Source organism: Balaenoptera borealis (genome assembly GCF_965194805.1).
Source record: "Balaenoptera borealis genome assembly, chromosome: 5".
In the NCBI taxonomy this organism is placed as follows: domain Eukaryota; kingdom Metazoa; phylum Chordata; class Mammalia; order Artiodactyla; family Balaenopteridae; genus Balaenoptera; species Balaenoptera borealis.
Window position 1 is genome coordinate 94,628,535 of NC_138862.1, and position 24,011 is coordinate 94,652,545.

General features: G+C 40.2%; 1 protein-coding gene across 4 annotated transcripts in view; it reads right to left on the bottom strand.

The window, feature by feature from the left end:
• Positions 1 to 24,011, bottom strand: part of FNDC3B (fibronectin type III domain containing 3B) — a 350,826-nt gene that overhangs the window by 233,300 nt on the left and 93,515 nt on the right. For all 4 annotated transcript variants that reach the window (XM_082393898.1, XM_082393896.1, XM_082393895.1 and 1 more), the window contains one exon: positions 13,302 to 13,377. In XM_082393898.1, coding sequence (XP_082250024.1) covers positions 13,302 to 13,377 — 76 coding nt within the window. The remainder of the gene's footprint in view (positions 1 to 13,301; positions 13,378 to 24,011) is intronic.

Below are 24,011 nucleotides of genomic sequence, written 5' to 3' on the forward strand. Positions count from 1 at the left end.
CTTTATTTTTCTTCATTTACATGGACTTTCTCCCTTTTGTCCACTTTGTGACCAAACTTAATCCTGAGAGTTTTCTCTTTTGTTTAAGGGCACTTCTCTAAAAATCCCCTCTTACACGTGCCCCTCTTCCAGAAAGCCTCCTACCTCAGCTGTTCTCAAAGCCTGGACCCAGAATCACCAACATCAGTATCACCCGGGAACTCCTTATAAATACAAATTCTCAGGACCCATCTCACCTACCCCAGACCTAAATCAGAAACCCTGGGGGTGGTACCAGCAATCTGTGTTTGAACAAGCCCTCCAGGTGATTCTAATCCATGCTAAAGTTACTGGTAACTGTCAGCATCTGAAACAGGATGTAATACCCTGGATTCAGGTATGCTGGGGGGACAACTTGAGCCAAATACCAACCTGTTTCCTGGGCACCTACATCATTCAAAGTATGAGGCAAGATCTATGAAGGGAGCAAAGAGGGAAGCAATAGTTTCAGCCCAATTCGTCCACAGAGCCAAGTGGAAAGAGTGCTAAAAGCAGCTTCTGCAAGCAGCAAGTTGTAAGATGGTTATTTTCTCATCCCACTTTTTCAGCTTCATCCACCCTGTACAATCTTTACCTATTCTAATCAACTTTGAATTTTAATAGTTTATAATAGGTGAGCTGTTGTGTTTACATCTAAGTAAAGGTAAAATAGATCTGTTCTCTGCTGAAAGGAGTAAACTCAAATTTCTGTTTGATGACCCTTATTTACTACTTACAGAAGTTTATAACAAAAAGAGCAATTTCAATTAATAGGTTCAATAAAGACAACCACCACATACAGTTTACTTATTAAGTATATGATTACAAGATAAACGATCTTTAAGCACTTTGCAAACCTTCTTAAAGAAGACTAACCTGGATGAACAGACAGGTACACAGCATGTGCAGTGTGATGTACTTGCGAAAACACACCATGAGAATTTCTTAAACTATCCTGAGGGTTAGGTTAACCAGAAATTCTCAGTCTCCACTGCGTATTAAATTACCTATGAAGCTTTTCAAAACTAATGCCAAGGTCTTGCCCCCAAAACAAACAATCTGACAGTTCCCCTTGGCTTAGACAATCTGACAATTCCCTACAATTAGCCTGGAGGTCAACTTGTGCATTTTTTTTTTTAAAGTTCCCCAGGTAATTCTGATGTGCAAAAGTTACAAACCACTAATGTTAATGCAACCAGCCTTAAAATCCTGAGGTGTTAGAGATGTTCTTTACCTTAAGCATATGATGCAAGAACTATGTCACTCAAAATGTGAATGCTTAAAAAAAAAAAATGTGAATGCTTGACCCACAAAATAAGAAATGTCTTGATCATTGAGAATAAATTAACCAATTAATCTCAGATCTTGATTTCTAATTTATGGGATAACAAGCCACACTTTTGCTGTACTTTAACATTTTGTGACTATTTCATGCTTACACTCAGGCAATTTAAGTATAATGGTTTGATTATACTGCCTGCAAAGACTGTTCTTCCTCAACTGGAGGAGACAAGTTCTAGCTGTGCCAAAGTACTCGTGTTGTCTCCACTGCTTGTATCCTGGTACAGCAGGCACAGGAAATTGACACTGCTGGATCTAGCATAAGACACACGGACCAATGTTAAAAGATCCAATCCCAGATAACCAAAATAATCCATTAAAGACTTGGCACTTCAAGCAACGAACAGGCAGAGTTTAATTTGACATCTACATGAGATAACTGTGTGACAGTGTATATCCACTTTACTGAGAACTGCAGAACAAAACAAAATTCATCTAGTCGGTCCTCTAACAGAATAACACTTTCACTCAAAAACACACTAAGAATAATGCTTATATTTATCTTTTTAAGTTTCTACTTCTGTTCCCAAAGACTTTTCTTCCCCTGATGTTTTGCCTCCTCTTCTTATCAGTTTAGAACAGAAATTTTAATTTGCTAATAACTGGAAGCTTTTTAAATTAAGTGAAAATGTGGAAACTCCTATAGCCAGAAAGATACCACAAAGCCTGTTAATTCTGGCTCTGCTGCACTGCCATATATAAAGTGTCCATAAAGATGTTATATCTGAATTATGGAACACTTCCATTTTAACTCAGACACAAAAAGACCTGAAGAGTTTTCAACACTTCAACTTTTCTCTCCAATTGCTGAAGGGGGTTGGGGAGTTATATCCAGCCACACAAGAAATGTGGGTATATGCAAAGAGCCCCGAACCAGGAGTCATAAGGGAAAGTCGCTGATGTGGGCAGTTTTTTTGTTTTGTTTTAAATAAATTTATTTATTTATTTATTTTTGGCTGCGTTGGGTCTTTGTTGCTGAGCGCGGGCTTTCTCTAGTTGCGGCGAGTGGGCGCTACTCTGTTGCGGTGCGCGGGCTTCTCATTGCGGTGGCTTCTCTTTGTTGCAGAGCATGGGCTCTAGGCACGCAGGCTTCAGTAGTTGTGGCTCACGGGCTCTAGAGCGCAGGCTCAGTAGTTGTGGCGCACGGGCTTAGTTGCTCCGCCGCATGTGGGATCTTGCTGGACCAGGACTCGAACCTGTGTCCCCTGCATTGGCAGGCGGATTCTTAACCACTGAGCCACCAGGGAAGTCCCTGTGGGCAGTTTTGAGGCCAGTTTTCTCCATATTTAGATGAGTCCAGAAAGAAGTATTAAAACACACTCCCCTTTTACCCAACTGTCTTCATATCCTCAAAAACTAGTGTGCAAAATACCTTCCAAGTCACTGAAAACTCTCCTCCAAGAAGCAGTACCCAAGCTGATGAGCGGAAAAAACGCGCTTACTTAAAGGAAAAAAAAAGTTTGCTTTTTTTTTAATCCTTTTTTGTTAATCCTAATGCTTGTCCAATTAGGACAGAGTGAATACAAAATGTTTAGTTTGTAAACTATTGTTTACACTGTAGGACAAACATTTTTCTAAAGGACCGGATTCCACCTATTTTAGGGAAACATACAACATCTAGTGCATAGCTCACTCCCTCTCTTCAGTGTGTGTCCCACTGGTCAGCAAGTCATGACTATCTCCTAAACATCTCAAATTTCTGTTCCTGCTTCCACACCCACCACCAATGCCCTCACCCACGCTCTCTTCGCCTCCTGCCTGCCAACTCCATTTACTTCGGTAACCAGACTCGTTTACAATTTAAAGTGTACTCTGTCTATGCCTGGGTCTGACATGGAGTTTACTGAGAGTTTACTGCTATAGATAAATGCTATAATTTTTAACTGCACGAAAACAATAAAATACTAATGAACAATCTAAATTACTTGCTAATAACATAAAAGATAAAGCTGGTCTTTCACTATTAAATAGCCTTAAAAATATTTTGCAAGGTGTTCCCAGCCTACTCCTCACAAAAGAAAAAAATTATCAAAAGAAGGGATATAATGATCACTCCCTCATGCTTTTTACAAGTAAGGGAGCTAACCAATATACTGGACTTCTTCAGAATTACTGTATGTTTTTGGAAACAAACTCACACCTGCATTCATTATCTTAATTTGAGGAACGGAGAGTAAAAATAACCAAACTTAATTACTTAAGTACAATAACAAAAACAAAAAATTACCTCTGTGAATTAACTATGAGACTTTTCCATGATTTTGACATGATTTTTTTAGCAGTAAATCAGGAAATGACTTTCCTCTTTTCTGAGCATCTAGGAGGTGCTGGATAGGCACTGGGATACAAAGATCACTAAGATTTGACCCCTGCCCTTGAAGAACCCTTTACAGACTTCTTTAAAGACACCTCTAACATGAAATTTTCCATTTCAAATTGTAAGTGTAAAACGCAAAGGTAAAAAATACAGAAAGAATAAAGCAAGAACTAAAAGATTATACGCTGTGAAATAAAATGTGGTGGACAATCGAGGTAATGTGACAATTAGCTCTTTGGAATTATCTGTCATGCAAAGATCTGTGACATTTAAGGAACGCCAAGCAGTGGTACCCTCAGAAGTGACATTTTAACCACTGCTGAACAAGCGTGCAAGACAAAAATGGCACAGAAGCTAAACTCCCACTGCATAATTTTTAAACATATTATGAAGCAGTACAACTAAAATGTGAAGACATCTGAAAACTCCTAACCAATACCTCAAGTTCACAGAGTCTTTCCTGAAATGCTTTAAACTGACAATTAACAAAAATAAAGGTGGTTCAATGTCTAGCCATAATGGAGACTGGGAGCCTAATAATGGTTCCTATTTATTGGACCCTTACATTGCCTTAGAAACTGTTCTAAGGGCTTTCTACCCAATATGCCATTTAATCCCCATAGCAATTCTTTAAGACCGATATTATTATTCCAATTCTACAGATTAGGTGTAGGTGTAGAGAAGTAACTGCTTTTACGATACACATCTAACATGCAGGGGACTTCTAGGCCAGCCAATCTTACTCAAAAACCCATAATGATCTTACCAATATGCCTTACTGCCTCTTCAGTACTGCCTAAGAGCAGGACACATTAAATAAAGATTAAAAGAAGTATGGAATTTAATTGAAAAGTGAACGACAAGGCCTAAAGGAGGGAAGGCATACCCATAGGCACTACTTTATAGGCCTGTCTGAATATGGCCTCTCAGGCATAGTGTGAGAGTTAACAGCTTATCATCCAAAATAAAAGCAACAACTGAAGCTTCACTACAACAAAACTAACTTTAAATGCATGAAACAGTGGAACCACTGTTTTATCCACAATCCTTTATCTGAACAATACATACATCCCCATAAACCTTCATCTGAAATGTCTGAAATGTTGCTATCGCCATCAACCCATGAAAGCAAGCTTATTGTTAAGTAGGCAATGAAATGGAGGCTCGAACTTTGACTGATAACCAAGTCATTGCCCACAACCGGTCATGGCATCTCTTTAGAACAAAAATAATCAGCAAAGCTGTGTACATTACTAGATGATGATGATGATGAGGCTAGTACTTACAATGGAATGTCTCACAACCTTACTGGATAGGTATTCCCACTATCCCCATTTTAAGAGAGGAAAGAAACTGAGGCTAAGAGTTTAACCATTATCTAGCAAACAACCAGGGATTCTCACTACAGAGCCTTTACTCTTAGAACATAACCTTTATAACTTCTAACAATTAAATCACTCAAGCTTTACTTGAAGGAAAAGGCCAAAGAAAGTCTGACAATATAATTTTGTGTACAGTTTTTGTCCTAATTATGGATATGTAACAATAGCGAAAAACAATCGAGATAAATGGGAAGGGTAGAAAGCAGCAGACACACTGGATATTTTCCCTTGAGAGGGCCTTCACACCACCTCCTGGGAAGCAGCATGGTTTCACACTGATGTAACCCAGTCTCAGGACATTACTCAGTCCCAGCACGATGACAGCCACACTTACAATCACAGACTTTCCTCCCACCCCCTCCATAAACTGGACTTTCTGCTCTGGGCCCATCAGTACTCACTGACCCTCATGGAGACTACTCTGGCGGTAAACTTCCAGTTACTCGGCAGCAAGCTATTGTCTGAAAGGAGGCCTGTCAGGTCCGCATACAGAACTCCTGTTTGCACAAACAACTATGCATGTCCATGTATGAGAAAAAAGGCAAATCATCATGCCCAAAATAAGGCTCTCAAACATTTCAGAGATCAGGTATTCTCCAAAATGCTAAAAGTGATTTTTCACCAACATTTAATCAATATTACACACACACAGGTAAGAGACTGATTTGTCCCAAATCTAATATTTAAGTTATAAAATGAGCTGGCAAGTTGGTGGAATAATTCAGATATTCCTAGAAACTCAGATTCTCTCAGCCTAGAGCCTCACTGGAAACTTATGTACTAAGTCTTACCAAATACAGCTTTGGATCAGTCAGAAAGATGGGCAGGACACTGGGGCTAGCCTGGGCAAAAGACTTGGTATTTTCAATTCTAAAAGATTTTCTCAAGTGAGGCCTTAACTGTTCACAGTAACATTTCAGATTAACGATCCCTCACAAACCCCCAAATGCAAAAGGAATTGACTTTCAAAGCAGTTTCTTGTGTAGAAAAAGAAGCTCTAAAAATAAGAAAATTGTAACAGGAAAAAATCTTTTGCCTTATAATACAGACTTTCCGTAAGTAATTACATACAGTCAAATAACAATCAATTACATATTCAATGTAATGAAAGTTTGCAAAGATTCTAAACTATTTAAAGGCAGTCATAGGACAGTAAGTTCACTTTCAAATCACCCAAATAGTTTGGATAAAAGACTTGTTTGCAAATTTAAGCCAGGGCAAGGGTTCAATCACTCTTAGGAGACAGACTTCATTTGCAACAGGTCCTCTTCCTTAGTTGTAAGCCAGTAAAACAGGAATTTCTCACTTATATGCAGAGTTTTCTTTAAAGGCATAGACCATATAGAAGCTTTGCTTGTGAAATGATAGTCTACCTCAGCTTGCAAGCCCTACCTATGACATCACTCAAGTCACTTCTCAATCAACAAAGCAAGAGACAACGAGAGTCCACTAGGACCTCTCATAAAATTCTTAGAAAGACAGACAGGTCGGTGTTTTAATGTGCCAAACAAGTCTAATACATGCACTTAAAGTACCCAATGAGAAAAAAAAGTAACTTTAAGGTCCCAGTGACAGTCTGGATTCTGAATGTGGCGGGGAGCGGGGTGGGAGACAAACGAGGAGATTCAAAAATGCGGACCGGCCCTCAATGGCGTCACTCACAGGGGCCTGTGAGCAGAGCATGCTGTTTGTTCATCAATGATACGGTTCCCACACTCAGTGGGGCAGGGGGACTCAGACACAGAGCTGACGAAGGCTTAAGCAGAGCAAGCAGGAGAGGGAGAAAGCTTCACACTCTAACAGAACCCAAACTACAGCCACCTCAGAGTAAGGCTCTCCTCAAGTTTCCCTCCTGCCATACATTCTGCTGTCATTTCAAGGTCTCTACTCACTTACCACAAATTAGCCGAGTAAATAATCTTTTTAAAGATGTCTAGATTATTCTGGACAAAAAAAACATTAGTAATCAAATATCTTTAAATATTATTCTTTATTAGGGTAATGGTGATTCCCAAGCATTTCACTTTAACCTGTTTTTTGCTGTTATCACCAGGACATTCACCTGTTTTCTTCAGGCTCATGATTTGAAATACGTCTTGAAAGACAAAAACTGTGGCATTAATACTGGTCAAAATGAAAGTTCTTTAGACTTACACATGTTTTTTTTAAAGGAAACTGATTAGCTTTAATTGTAATGTGATTTGAAATTTGAAAGTTCTTCTATAGAGATTTTAAAGGCCCCTAAAAGCACTTAACTAAATATCTTCAAGTTCCCGGCACAATAGTAAAAGTTAAAAGAAAAATCATCACATCTGATGTAACGCCAGAGCTAGTCAAGGGCCTAGTGGTCAGTAATTATTGTCAGGCTGTGTGGCTGGAGGTATTGGTAGGGTGGAGGATACACTGTTTCCTGTCACAACTGAACTCACAGTCTAATTCAAGGGCTAAGGAAAGGTTTACACATATAACCAGATAGTTACATGCAGTTCTACCTCCACCTGCTCCTCCAGGAACGCAGAGAAAGGTCAGAATGGACTGAAATGGTCCGGGGGGAAGGGGGGGGACCCCTGCTGAAGGAGAGAGCCCTAGAGCTTAAAGGAAGAGTGGTATTTGTTTTGGCTGAAGCGTTTTACAGGGAGCAGAGAACTGGCCCGGATAAAAAGATGGCACGCGTGGGCAGGAAGGAAGGCTGCACTGCCAGCACCTCAGCCCAGACACGGATATGAAAATAACGGGAGAGACCTGCAGCTGCCCTCTATTAATTCCTGAATTTCACCAGAGGAAAAAATTCAGATTGATCGCTAAGATTCTTTTTTCCCTAACAATTAGCTCTTTATACACTTTCACCTGGCCTAGGAAAGAAAAATCTTTTGTCTAGGATGCCATAGGTATAGTGCTGCCTCCAAGTAAGAATAAACTATGACCTTCTGTGGCCCCTTCAAGACCTATGATTCATGTTTCATGGAAATATTGAGAAATATTCCATTAGAAATGAATCTGCTTTCACAGCATATTGTATGTTTCCTGTGTTTTTCTTCCTTCATTATCACCAAGGACATTCCCATGAAAACAAAATCTTGTTTTTTCCCCAGAGTAACCATATGCTTTACATTGATTTGCTCTGAATTTCCAGACTGCCTTTTCATGGCACCACAATGAGCTTCTGGGGTCTTTCTAGTGACGTCATAAATGTCCTATAGAGAAAATTATTAGGCTGACAAATTCGACTACAAGCAGAGGGGGTTGACCTCACATGGTGTAATTTCAAAGTTTCCAGGAAGGCCTGCAACCAGCTCCACTCCCTCCCCCTAACCCCACCCCCCAGCCCCCAACAATTCTTACTGTGCTGGCTAGTGCTGAAATAGCAAAGCTATCAAGCTGACAGTTTCAACCACGGTGTAAGCAATGGGGATGACTTCAAACTTTCCCGAAGGCCACAACCACCAATCGCCGCGCTCTCCTTCCCCGCCGAAAAAAACACCTCCCCATCTGCTGGCTGGTGTTGAAAAAGCACAACTAGAGCTTCATTCTCTTAACTTTAATCTTTAGTAAAATACAAATGCATCTTTTACAAGTTGCCATTACAATATGACTCAATTTCAGATCCTTTCCTAACCAGTCCTCTACCATTGTACCCATCCTCTTCCAGCAACTGAAGCTGGAAGCCCCACCTAGAAGCTCAGCCCACCCCAACTCTGGGCCCAATCCTGACTCTGGACAGAGATAATTTAAGGACTTCTAAATCAATACTCCCTGTATCAAACTATCCTCCTCTCACTTCTGTGAACAGGGTACCTGTCTTATTCCAAAGACCCCGTCTCCACCATCCACTTTTGCTCTGCAAACCATCTCTATCTCATTCTGGTCACCTGAGTACTCACCTAGCATCCTTCCCAGAATCCTGTTACTCCAGGAATAGGAACCCATCTTGCTCTTGTCACGTGCCCAAGAAAATGGAGTCGATTTGAGTTCATGATTCCCTGACGTAAAGCCACGGAGCAAGGCAATAAAGAGCTCTGCTGTTTCTCACTAGATGACTTTATTTATTTTTTTTTAACATCTTTATTGGCGTATAATTGCTTTACAATGCTGTGTTAGTTTCTGCTGTATAACAAAGTGAATCAGCTATACATATACATATATCCCCATATCCCCTCCCTCTTGTGACTCCCTCCTACTCACCCTATCCCACCCCTCTAGGTGGTCAGAAAGCACTGAGCTGATCTCCCTGTGCTATGCGGCTGCTTCCCACTAGCTATCTATTTTACATTTGGTAGTATATATAAGTCCATGCCATGCTCTCACTTTGTCCCAGCTTACCCTTCCCCCTCCCCATGTCCTCGAGTCCATTCTCTACGTCTGCATCTTTATTCCTGTCCTGCCCCCAGGTTCTTCATAACCATTTATTTTTTTAGATTCCGTATATATGTGTTAGCATACGGTATTTGTTTTTCTCTTTCTGACTTACTTCACTCTGTATGACAGACTCTAGGTCCATCCACCTCACTACAAATGACTCAATTTCATTTCTTTTTATGGCTGAGTAATATTCCATTGTATATGTGTGCCACATCTTCTTTATCCATTCATCTGTCGATGGACACTTAGGTTGCTTCCATGTCCTGGCAATTGTAAATAGAGCTCCAATGAACACTGTGGTACATGACTCTTTTTGAATTATGCTTTTCTCCAGGTATATGCCCAACAGTGGGATTGCTGGGTCATATGGTAATTCTATTTTTAGTTTTTTAAGGAACCTCCATACTGTTCTACATAGTGGCTGTATCAATTTACATTCCCACCAACAGTGCAAGAGGGTTGGTTCCCTTTTCTCCACACCCTCTCCAGCACTTATTGTTTGTAGATTTTTTGGTGATGGCCATTCTGACCAGTGTGAGGTGATACCTAATTGTAGTTTTGATTTGCATTTCTCTAGTGATTAGTGATGTTGAGCATTCTTTCATGTGTTTGTTGGCAATCTATATATCTTCTTTGGAGAAATGTCTATTTAGGTCTTCGGCCCATTTTTGGATTGGGTTGTTTTTTTGATATTGAGCTTCATGAGCTGCTTGTAAATTTTGGAGATTAATCCTTTGTCCCTTGATTCATTTGCAAATATTTTCTCCCATTCTGAGGGTTGTCTTTTTGTCTTGTTTATGGTTTCCTTTGCTGTGCAAAAGCTTTTAAGTTTCATTAGGTCCCATTTGTTTATTTTTGTTTTTATTTCCATTTCTCTAGGAGGTGGGTCAAAAAGGATCTTGCTGTGATTTACATCATAAAGTGTTCTGCCTGTCTTTTCCTCTAAGAGTTTTATAGTGTCTGGCCTTACACTGAGGTCTTTAATCCATTTTGAGTTTATTTTTGTGTATGGTGTTAGGGAGTGTTCTAATTTCATTCTTTTACATGTAGCTGCACTATATGACTTTAGATGTGTGAATTAGCCTCTACAGGTCTCAGCTTCCTCATGTGTATCTGTCATACCCATTCAATGAGAGAATACATAAGGCTAAGAGTTGAATAAATATTAGCAATGATAGGGATGTTAATCACAGTGAAAGGATAGTAACAACTTGTGTTGGAATTTATAAACATATTGCCTATTCCCACATTCTACGTTGATATGCTTTACCTACCTGGAGTGAAGCATTCACTAACTCACACTGGAACTCAGATGAAGGGGGGGATGAGAGCACCTGGGCTGAGTGGCTGTCTGTTATGCATGAGTGGCCAACAATGGGTCTGGACTGGGGTTCCTTCCAGTTCCTGCAGTTGATCCTGTTGTCCCAGGGCCTCCCAAGCCCTAGCAAACCACTTGGGGTTCCAGGTCACCCTCATCCTGTCCTGTGTCATTTCAATTAGTTGGGCCAGGTACCAACATGTCCAAATAAAGATAACCACAGTACCTGAGTGTTCAGAAGAGAACAAAGAATAGGAAGGCTCAGTAAGCCAAAGATAAATGGCTCTACAATTCTTCTTTAGTCAATGGCATTTTTTTAAATCACTGAAAGGGGTGTTAGTGTCACTTATCTCCAAGTACCATCATGAATAAATACAAAGTTTCCACTGTGGACAGAGCAATATACTTGCTAAATTCCCTGCAGAGTATACCAGTTACGAATTGGACCCACAAAAAGTGAGGAAGAGGCTAACTAGACGAACACACACACACACTCTTCAGACACCAAAAGTAGGAGCAGTTGGCATTGAAAAAGTGGATTTTATATATGTTGATCCATTCAGCAATTTGCTTTTATAGATTCTATTACACACACTCAGTTGTAGAGGGACACAGTCTTCTAGCCAATGCATAGGGTTCCAATGTTACCATGACCAGAAGCTCAACTATTCTCTTACTGAACTGGAAATATCAGCTTCATTCTATGTAGGTAAAATAACTTTTCATCTAGTTTTACTAGTGTGTTTTTTTTTTTTTAAGATACAGAGTGAATTTTGAGGTTTTATGTGTTGATAATATCTGTTACAGTTCTACAAGTAGGTAGAAGATTCTGTAACCCATACTATTTTAAAATATTTTTCTCTCTTCTTTTACCTGAAGTTCCTTTGTGTGATCTATCACCGAAGACTAGGTTTGGTTTTTAAATGGTTTAGAACACCAAGATCAATTTCAGGGACACAATGAATGCAATCAGAAAAAATCATTAATGAAATGGTTAAATCATTTCAGATTAACTGCAATTAAAACCCACTAGGATTCTAGCCTAATGAGTTTTAATTTTTTTTCCTAAATTTTTGTTCTTATAGTTTCAAAAACAAGTAACGAAACGACACAGCAGCACACTCTGCTATTATGCAAAACAATAGGAAGATCAACTTTTTCCATGCAACTCATTATGGAAAACTAAAACTAAAGGGCATTTTCCTTCATTTTCTTTATATATTGGTGAGCAAGCCCAAGTATTAAAATAAGACCTCTGGTCAGATTCCAGTCTAATCAATAACCTAGTACTGAACTCAATTACAGGCCAATTTACCATTTGCCCCATAATCCCAATCACTGCCAAAAAGAGCTGTCACACAGTGCCCTCCAACACAGCAGTATTTATAGACTAACTCCATATCTGGATTGATCTTCCTACACAGAACCCCACATGGATCAGAGTACCTAAGCGTCTTTCTTTCCTTAGAGAACTATAGAGAAGAGGCACCAGTGTTACACAAACTAGAAATTCACTGAAATGCCGTAGGAGCAGTACTTAAAGAACTACACCCAAGGAGCCTCACCTGCTCCTGGAGCTTATTGAGATAAGCAGATTCTGGACTCTGAGCTGATGCTGTACTGGAATAAGGCTTATGCAGACCTTAGGAGGGGGTACCTTGCATGTGAGAGAGACACGGATTACTGAGGGCCGAGGGTGGACTGCGGTGGGCAGCTTTCTGAAAGTTGGCTGCTGGTATTCATACTGTGTGTCATCCCCTTTCTGGAGCGGGCTGGACATACCACTCCCTCTTGCCCTTTAGTTGCTGCTCCGATGACGCTGCCATAACGTAAGCGCCCCCATGGAGAGGCCACTTCGCAAGGAACAGAGGGAAGCCGCCTGCCACTAGCCCACAAAAAAAACGAAATCCTGCCAACAACCACTTAGGCGAGCCTGGAAACAGACTGACACTCAGACATGCCTTACGGTGACTGTAGCTCTATCTAGCCCACACCTGGAGTTTAGCATTTTGAGAGGCCCAGAGCCACAGGACACAGCTAAGCTGTGCCTAAATTCCTGACCCACAGAAACTGTAGACAAGAACTGTTTTAAGCTACTAAATTTGAGTAATTTGTTACTCAGTAATAAATAACAGATATTTAATACATATTTTTACCTCTAAAAGCATCATTTGGATAGCATCACAATATGTATTTGAAACTTTTACCTAATTTGAAAAAGTACTTGCTGTTCTCATCTGGAATTTTAAGCTCTCTTAAAAATCTCTGCATTTTTCAGGACTACCAAATTCCGAAATATATGAATACAATGCAAGCTTTCCCAAGTTAATTTAATTCACTTAAAAGTCAATAGAATACTCAAGATATTTAACTTTGTCACTTATATATCACAGGCCCACATCAGCATTAAGGAGCCCCTAATAAAAGCAAAAAAAAAAAAAAAAAATCCAAGATAAATTTTACTTCTAGAAAATCACATGCAGACTCAGAGATAAACTCTACTTCCATAAAATAATAAATAAAGGAAAACTTCTTTGATTAGAAAGCTTACAAAAAACTTCCTTACCTTGAATGCACTGAAGTGTTCCATCCTCCGCTCTTATTGTAAAAGTCTCACCTGGATTAACTTGAACGAGAATAACCTGCCAAAATAACACAGTAATTTCAATTTAATACTAGAACATCTGGGGATTTCTCTTCAACGGTTTTATTACCTAAATTTATGTACTAGACAAGAAGTATGTGGCACAGAATCTTGTATAAACACAAAACTTAGGATATGTCTTAGATCTAGTTCAAATTTGAGGAGGGTAAGTTCACGCATTTGAATTTAGCTAAGTGAATTCTCCTGTGTTGCTTATGCTATGTAACTAAAAAAAAAAAAAAAAAAACCCCAATGTTAAGATACTTTTTCTTTCAGACAATTCCTTTTTTTCTTTCACTAAATCAGAAACAACAATTAAAGAAGAAAAAAGACCAGAAACTATAACTTGCAAAGGAAAACTGAACAGAGAAATGAGTTTCTGATCTAACACTGTTGCATACCATTCCCAAGTATCTATTACTGACCTGAGTCTACGGTGTAACAATAGAAAGCAATTTATAAGAAAAATGTTTGGGGGGAAAAAAAAAGCGTGTATAGAACCTGGAAATAACAATGAACAGTATAAAATAAATATTACAAATAAGACCCATCAAACACTCAAATTTTCGAATCTATTACCTAAATGTCAGTGTTTTAGTCATATAACATAGATATTTAGTTATCAGAAGACAACTTCCGAAAAGACTAAACCACGGATGCCACGGCAAAGTATGTTCTTTTTTTAACTAGGGCTTAGGTTTTTTTTTTTAATTAATTAATTATTTATTTATTTTTGCTGTGTTGGGTCTTCGTTTCTGTGAGAGGGCTTTCTCCAGTTGCGGCAAGTGGGGGCCACTCTTCATCGCGGTGCGCGGGCCTCTCACTATCGCGGCCTCTCTGGCTGCGGAGCACAGGCTCCAGATGCGCAGGCTCAGTAGTTGTGGCTCACGGGTCTAGCCGCTCCGCGGCATGTGGGATCTTCCCAGACCAGGGCTCAAACCCATGTCCTCTGCATTGGCAGGCAGATTCTCAACCACTGCGCCACCTGGGAAGCCCCCAAAGTATGTTCTTTTAAGAACCTCAGTTTTAAGTTCTAATCTCATTTAGTTCCTTTAGATAACAAAAGTAAAAAAAATCACTAATTTATATCTAAATATAAATTAAAGGACATAACAAAGCTTAAAAAACTGTAGTTAAAAATTACCATGTGCGAGACTAACACTATTAAAATAATGACTATATATTTCTAGAAATTGGAAGGATGTCAGTGTCACATTCATCTTATAGTTCTTAGAGCAAGCCTTGTTCCTCCCTGCCTCAAAACCATCAAGCATACTGTTCCCTCTGTCTGCAATGCTCTCTCTGCACTCCTTCACCTCTGCCCAACTTATTCCTTCCTCAACCAGCTAACGCCCATTCATCCTTGCCAGATTAAGAAGTGTTATTTGACTCTCAGGACAGGCCAGGTCTTGCACAGGCCAGGTCTTGCACTATGTGTTCTCAAAAAACAAACGAACAAAACTCTAATCCTTCCTAAAATTTACAATTGCAATTAATTAACTAAGGAATTATTTTTGTGTCTGTCTTTCCTTTAATCTAGGCTCTCTAAGGGCAAGATCTGACACAGAATAAGTGCTCAAGAAATACATTTACTGGGCAGATTGGTTCAAGATGGCAGAATAGAAGGACATGATCTCACTCCCTCTTGCGAGAACAATGGAATCACAACTAACTGCTGAACAATCATCGACAGGAAGACACTGGAACTCACCAAAAAAGATACCCCACATCCAAAGACAAAGGAGAAGCCAAAATGAGATGGTAGGAGGGGCACATTCACAATAAACTCAAATCCCATAACTGCTAGATGGGTGACCCACAAACTGGAGAACACTTATACCACAGAAGTCCACCCACTGGAGTGAAGGTTCTGAGCCCCACGTCAGGCTTCCCAACTTGGGGGTCCAGCAATGGGAGGAGGAATTCCTAGAGAATCAGACTTTGAAGGCTAGGGGGATTTGACTGCAAAACTTCGACAGGACTGGGGGAAACAGAGACTCCACTCTTGGAGGGCACACACAAAGTAGTGTGCACATCAGGACCCAGGTGAAGGATCAGTGACCCCTTGGAAGACTGAACCAGACCTACCTGCTACTGTAGGAGGGTCTCCTGTAGAGGTGGAGGGTGGCTCTGGTTCACTGCGGGGGCAAGGACACTGGAAACAGAAGTTCTGGGAAGTACTCCTTGGCATGAGCCCTCCCAGAGTCCGCCATTAGCCCCACCAAAGAGCCCGGGTAGGCTCCAGTGTTGGGTCGCCTCAGACAAAACAACCAACAGGGAGGAGACCCAGCCCCACCCATCAGCAGGCAAGCGGATTAAAGTTTTACTGAGCTCTGCCCACTAGAGCAACACGCAGCTCTACCCACCACCAATCCCTCCCATCAGGAAACTTGCACAAGCCTCTTAGATAGGCTCAACCACCAGAGGGCAGACAGCAGAAGCAAGACCTACACTTCTGCAGCCTGTGGAACAAAAACCACGTTCATAGAAAGATAGACAAGATGAAAATGCAGAAGGCTATGTAACAGATGAAGGAACAAGATAAAACCACAGAAAAACAACTAAATGGAGATAGGCAACCTTCCAGAAAAAGAATTCAGAATAATGATAGTGAAGATGATCCAGGACCTCGGAAAAAGAATGGAGGCAAAGATCGAGAAGATGCAAGAAATGTTTAACAAAGACCTAGAAGAATTAAAGAACAAACAGAGATGAACAATACAAGAATTGAAATGAAAAATACACTAGAAGGAATCAACAGCAGAATAACTGAGGCAGAAGAACGGATAAGTAACCTGGAAGACAGAATGGTGGAATTCACTGCTGCAGAAGAGAATAAAGAAAAAAGAATGAAAAGAAATGAAGTCAGCCTAAGAGACCACTGGGACAACATTAAACGCAACAACATTCGCGTTATAGGGGTCCCAGAAGGAGAAGAGAGAGAGAGAAAGGACCAGAGAAAATACTTGAAGAGATTATAGTCGAAAACATCCCTAACATGGGAAAGGAAACAGCCATCCAAGTCCAGGAAGCACAGAGTGTCCCATACAGAATAAACCCAAGGAGAAACACGGCGAGACACATACTAATCAAATGGGCAAAACTTAAAGACAAAGAAAAATTACTGAAAGCAGCAAGAGAAAAACGACAAACAACATACAAGCGAACTCCCATAAGGTTAACACCTGATTTCTCAGCAGAAACTCTACAAGCCAGAAGGGAGTGGCATGATATTCTTAACGTGATGAAAAGGAAAAACCTACAACCAAGATTACTCTACCAAGCAAGGATCTGATTCAGATTTGATGAAGAAATCAAAAGCTTTACAGACAAAAGCTAAGAGAATTCAGCACCACCAAACCAGCTCTACAACAAATGCTAAAGGAACTTCTCTAAGTGGGAAACACAAGAGAAGAAAAGGACCTACAAAAACAAACCCAAAACGATTAAGAAAATGGTAATAGGAACATACATATCAATAATTGCCTTAAACGTGAATGGATTAAATGCTCCAACCAAAAGACACAGGCTTGCTGAATGGATACAAAAACAAGACCCATATATATGCTGTCTACAAGAGACCCACTTCAGACCTAGGGACACATACAGACTGAAAGTGAGGGGATGGAAAAAGATATTCCATGCAAATGGAAATCAAACGAAAGCTGAAGTAGCAATACTCGTATCAGATAAAATAGACTTTAAAATAAAGAATGTTATAAGAGACAAGGAAGGACACTACATAATGATCAAGAGATCAATCCAAGAAGAAGAAATAACAATTATAAATATATGCACCCAACATAGGAGCACCTCAATACATAACACAACTGCTAACAGCTATAAAAGAGGACATCGACAGTAACACAGTAATAGTGGGGGACTTTAACACCTCACTTACACCAACGGACAGATCATCCAGACAAAAAATACAGAGGAAACAAAAACTTTAAATGACACAGTAGACCACATAGATTTAATTGATATTTATAGGACATTCCACCCAAAAACAGCAGATTACACCTTCTTCTCAAGTGCGCATGGAACATTCTCCAGGATAGATCACATCTTGGGTCACAAGTCAAGCCTCAGTAAATTTAAGAAAATTGAAATCATATCAAGCATCTTTTCTGACCACAACGCTATGAGATTAGAAATGAATCTCAGGGGGAAAAACGTAAAAAGCACAAACACATGTAGGCTAAACAATACGTTACTAAATAACCAAGAGATCCCTGCAGAAATCAAAGAGGAAGTCAAAAAATACCTAGAGACAAATGACAATGAAAACACAACGATCCCAAACCTATGGGATGCAGCAAAAGCAATTCTAAGACAGAAGTTTATAGCTATACAAGCCTACCTCAAGAAACAAGAAAAATCTCAAATAAACAATCTAACCTTACACCTAAAGGAACTAGAGAAAGAAGAACAAACAAAACCCAAAGTTAGCAGAAGGAAAGAAATCATAAAGATCAGAGCAGAAATAAATGAAATAGAAACAAAGAAAACAATAGCAAAGATCAATAAAACTAAAAGCTGGTTCTTTGAGAAGATAAACAAAACTGATAAAGCGTTAGCCAGATTCATCAAGAAAAAGAGGGAGAGGACTCAAATCAATAAAATTAGAAATGAAAAAGGAGAAGTTACAACAGACACCACAGAAATACAAAGCATCCTAAGAGACTACTACAAGCTACTCAATGCCAATGAAATGGACAACCTGGAAGAAATGGACAAATTCTTAGAAAGGTATAACCTCCCAAGACTGAACCAGGAAGAAATAGAAAATATGAACAGACCAATCACAAGCACTGAAATTAAAACTGTGATTAAAAATCTTCCAACAAACGAAAGTCCAGGACCAAATGAATTCACAGGCGAATTCTATCAAACATTTAGAGAAGAGCTAACACCCATCCTTCTCAAACTCTTCCAAAAAATTGCAGAGGAAGGAACACTCCCAAACTCATTCTATGAGGCCACCATCACCCTGATACCAAAACCAGACAAAGATACTACAAAAAAAGAAAATTACAGACCAATATCACTGATGAATATAGATGCAAAAATCCTCAACAACATACTAGCAAACAGAATCCAACAACACATTAAAAGGAACATACACCATGATCAAGTGGGATTTATCACAGGGATGCAAGGATTCTTCAATATGCACAAATCAATCAATGTGATACACCACATTAAAAAACTGAAGAATAAAAACCATATGATCATCTCAATAGACGCAGAGAAAGCTTCTGACAAACTTCAACACCCATTTATGATAAAAACTCTCCAGAAAGTGGGCATAGAGGGAACCTACCTCAACATAATAAAGGCCATATATGACAAACCCACAGCAAACATCATTCTCAATGGTGAAAAACTGAAAGCATTTCCTCTAAGATCAGGAACAAGACAAGGATGTCCACTCCCACCACTCTTATTCAACATAGTTTTGGAAGTCCTAGCCACGGATATCAGAGAAGAAAAAGAAATAAAAGGAATACAAATTGGAAAAGAAGAAGTAAAGCTGTCACTGTTTGCAGATGACATGATACTATACATAGAGAATCCTAAAGATGCCTCCAGAAAACTACTAGAGCTAATAAATGAACCTGGTAAAGTTGCAGAATACAAAATTAATGCACAGAAATCTCTTGCATTCCTATACACTAATGATGAAAAATCTGAAAGAGATATTAAGGAAACACTCCCATTTACCACTGCAATGAAAAGAATAAAATACCTAGGAATAAACCTACCTAGGAAGACAAAAGACACGTATGTAGAAAACTATAAGACACTGATGAAAGAAATTAAAGGTGATACAAGCAGATGGAGAGATATACCATGTTCTTGGATTAGAAGAATCAATACTGTCAAAATGACTATACTACACAAAGCAATCTACAGATTCAATTCAATCCCTATCGAATTACCAATGGCATTTTTTACAGACCTAGAACAAAAAACCTTAAAATTTGCATGGAGACACAAAAGACCCCAAATAGCCAAAGCAGTCTTGAGGGAAAAAAATGGAGCTGGAGGAATCAGACTCCCTGACTTCAGACTATACTACAAAGCTACAGTAGTCAAGACAATATGGTACTGGCACAAAAACAGAAATATAGATCAACGGAACAGGATAGAAAGCCCAGAGATACACCCACGTACCTATGGTCAACTAATCTATGACAAAGGAGGCAAAGATGTACAATGGAGAAGAGAAGGTCTCTTCAATAAGTGGTGCTGGGAAAACTGGACAGCTACATGTAAAAGAATGAAATTAGAACACTCCCTAACACCAAACACAAAAATAAACTCAAAATGGATTAGAGACCTAAATGGATTAGAGACTGGACACCATAAAACTCTTAGAGGAAAACATAGGAAGAACACTCTTTGACATAAATCACAGCAAGGTATTTTTTGATCCACCTCCTAGAGTAATGGAAATAAAAAGAAAAATAAACAAATGGGACTTAATGAAACTTAAAAGCTTTTGCACAGCAAAGGAAACCATAAACAAGATGAAAAGACAACCCTCAACATGGGAGAAAATATTTGCAAATGAATTAACAGACAAAGGATTAATCTCCAAAATATATAAACAACTCTTGCAGCTCAATATTAAAAAAACAAACAACCCAAAGAAAAATGGGCAGAAGACCTAAATAGACATTTCTCCAAAGAAGACATACAGATGGCCTAGAAGCATATGAAAAGCTGCTCAACATCACTAATCGTTAGAGAAATGCAAATCAAAACTACAATGAGGTATCACCTCACACCAGGTAGAATGGGCATCATCAGAAAATCTACAAGCAGGGGAGGAGCTTCAAGATGGCAGAAGAGTAAGACGTGGAGATCACCTTCCTCCCCACAAATACATCAGAAATACATCTGCATGTGGAACAACTCCTACAGAGCACCTACTGAACACTGGCAGAAGACCTCAGACCTCCCAAAAGGCAAGAAACTCCCCACGTACCTGGGTAGAGCAAAAGAAAAAAGAAAAAATAGGGACGGGACCTGCACCAGTGGGAGGGAGCTGTGAAGGAGGAAAGGTTTCCATACACTAGGAAGCCCCTTCACAGGCGGAGACTGCAGGTAGCGGAAGGGGGAAGCTTCGGAGCCACGGAGGAGAGCGCAGCCACAGGGGTGCGGAGGGCAAAGCGGAGACAGTGTGGAGGGCAAAGCGGAGAGATTCCCGCACAGAGGCTCGGTGCCAACCAGCACTCACCAGCCCAAGAGGCTTGTCTGCTCACCTGCAGGGATGGGTTGGGGCTGGGAGCTGAGGCTCGGGCTTTGGAGGTCGGATCCCAGGGAGAGGACTGGGGTTGGCTGCATGAACACAGCCTGAAGGGACTAGTGCACCACAGCTAGCCGGTAGGGAGTCCGGGAAAAGGTCTGGAGCTGCTGAAGAGGCAAGAGACTTTTTCTTGCCTCTTTGTTTCCTGGTGCACGAGGAGAGGAGTTTAAGAGCGCTGCTTAAAGGAGCTCCAGAGACGGGCGCGAGCCGTGGCTATCAGCGTGGACCCCAGAGACGGGCATGAGACGCTAAGGCTGCTGCAGACGGGCATGAGACGCTAAGGCTGCTGCTGCCGCCACCAAGAAGCCTGTGTGCAAGCACAGGTCACTACCCACACCGCCCCTCCCAGGAGCCTGTGCAGCCCACCACTGCCAGGGTCCTATGATCCAGCAACAACTTCCCCGGGAGAACGCACGGCGCTCCTCAGGCTGCTGCAACATCACGCCAGCCTCTGCTGCCGTAGGCTCGCCCCACATCCGTACCCCTCCCTCACCCAGGCCTGAGTGAGCCAGAGCCCCCGAATCAGCGGCTCCTTTAACCACGTCCTGTCTGAGCAAACAACAGACGCCCTCAGGCAACCTACACGCAGAGGTGGGTCCAAATCCAAAGCTTAACCCCAGGAGCTGTGTGAACAAAGAAGAGAAAGGGAAATCTCTCCCAGCAGCCTCAGAAGCAGCGGATTAAAGCTCCACAAACAACTTGATGTACCTGCATCTGTGGAATACCTGAATAGACAACGAATCATTCCAAATTGAGGAGGTGGACTTCGGGAGCAACGATATATATATATTTTTTTCCCTTTTTCTCTTTTTGTGAGTGTGTATGTGTATGCTTGTGTGTGTGATTTTGTCGGTATAGCTTTGCTTTTACCATTTATCCTAGAGTTCTGTCTGTCCGTTTTTTTTTTCTTTTTTTATTACTTAAAAAATTTTTTTTCTTCATAATTATTTTTATTTTAATAACTTTTATTTTACTTTACTATTTTATTTTATTTCATTTTATCTTCTTCTTTCTTTTTTTTTCCCTTTTATCCTGAGCCGTGTTGAGGACAGGCTCTTGGTGCTCCAGCCAGGTGTGAGGGCTGTGCCACTGGGGTGGGAGAGCCAAGTTCAGGACATTGGTCCACAAGAGACCTCCCAGCTCCACGTAATATCAAACGGCAAAAATCTCCCAGAGATCTCCATCTCAACGCCAAGACCCAGCTCCACTCAACAACCAGCAAGCTACAGTGCTGGACACACTATGCCAAACAACTAGCAAGACAGGAACACAGCCCCATCCAGTAGCACAGAGGCTGCCTAAGATCATAATAAGGCCACAGACACCCCAAAACACACCACCAGACGTGGACCTACCCACCTGAAAGACAATATCCAGCCTCATCCACCAGAACACAGGCACTAATCCCCTCCACCAGGAAGCCTACACAACCCACTGAACCAACCTTAGCCACTGGGGACAGACACCAAAAACAACGGAAACTATGAACCTGCAGCCTGCGAAAAGGAGACCCCAAACACAGAAAGGTAAGCAAAATGAGAAGACAGAAAAACACACAGCAGATGAAGGAGCAAGGCAAAAACCCAACAGACCTAACAAATGAAGGGGAAATAGGCAGTCTACCTGAAAAAGAATTCAGAATAATGATAGTAAAGATGATCCAAAATCTTGGAAACAGAATGAAAAAAATACAAGAAACGTTTAACAAGGACCTAGAAGAACCAAAGAGCAAACAAACAGTGATGAACAACACAATAAATGAAATTTAAAATTCTCTACAAGGGATCAATAGCAGAATAACTGAGGCAGAAGAACGGATAAGTGACCTGGAAGATAAAATAGTGGAAATAACTACTGCAGAGCAGAAAAAAGAAAAAAGAATGAAAAGAATTGAGGACAGTCTCAGAGACCTCTGGGACAACATTAAACGCACCAACATTTGAATTATAGGGGTCCCAGAAGAAGAAGAGAAAAAGAGAGGGACTGAGAAAATATTTGAAGAGATTCTAGCCGAAAACTTCCCTAATATGGGAAAGGAAATAGTTAATGAAGTCCAGGAAGCACAGAGAGTTCCATACAGGATAAATCCAAGGAGAAACACACCAAAACACATATTAATCAAACTATCAAAAGTTAAATACAAAGAAAAAATATTAAAAGCAGCAAGGGAAAAACAACAAATAACACACAAGGGAATCCCCATAAGGTTAACAGCTGATCTTTCAGCAGAAACGGTGCAAGCCAGAACGGAGTGGCAGGACATATTTAAAGTGATGAAGGAGAAAAACCTACAACCAAGATTACTCTACCCAGCAAGGATCTCATTCAGATTTGATGGAGAAATTAAAACCTTTACAGACAAGCAAAAGCTAAGAGAATTGAGCACCACCAAACCAGCTTTACAACAAATGCTAAAGGAACTTCTCTAGGCAGGAAGCAGAAGAAAAGGAAAATACCTACAATAATAAACCCAGAACAATTAAGAAAATGGTAATAGGAACATACATATCGATAATTACCTTAAATGTAAATGGATTAAATGCTCCCACCAAAAGACACAGACTGGCTGAATGGATACAAAAACAAGACCCATATATGTGCTGTCTACAAGAGACCCACTTCAGACCTAGAGACACATACAGACAGAAAGTGAGGGGATGGAAAAAGATATTCCATGCAAATGGAAATCAAAAGAAAGCTGGAGTAGCAATTCTCATATCAGACAAAATAGACTTTAAAACAAAGACTATTACAAGAGACAAAAAAGGACACTACATAATGATCAAGGGATCAATCCAAGAAGAAGATATAACAATTGTAAATATTTATGCACCCAACATAGGAGCACCTCAATACATAAGGCAAATGCTAACAGCCAGAAAAGGGGAAATTGACAGTAACACAATCATAGTAGGGGACTTTAACACCCCACTTTCACCAATGGACAGATCATCCAAAATGAAAATAAATAAGGAAACACAAGCTTTAAATGATACATTAAACAAGATGGACTTAACTGATATCTACAGGACATTCCATCCAAAAACAACAGAATACACATTTTTCTCAAGTGCTCATGGAACATTCTCCAGGATAGATCATCTCTTGGGTCACAAATCAAGCCTTGGTAAATTTAAGAAAACTGAAATCGTATCAAGTATCTTTTCCGACCACAATGCTATGAGACTAGATATCAATTACAGGAAAAAATCTGTAAGAAATACAAACACATGGAGGCTAACCAACACACTACTTAATAACCAAGAGATCACTGAAGAAATCAAAGAGGAAATCAAAAAATACCTAGAAACAAA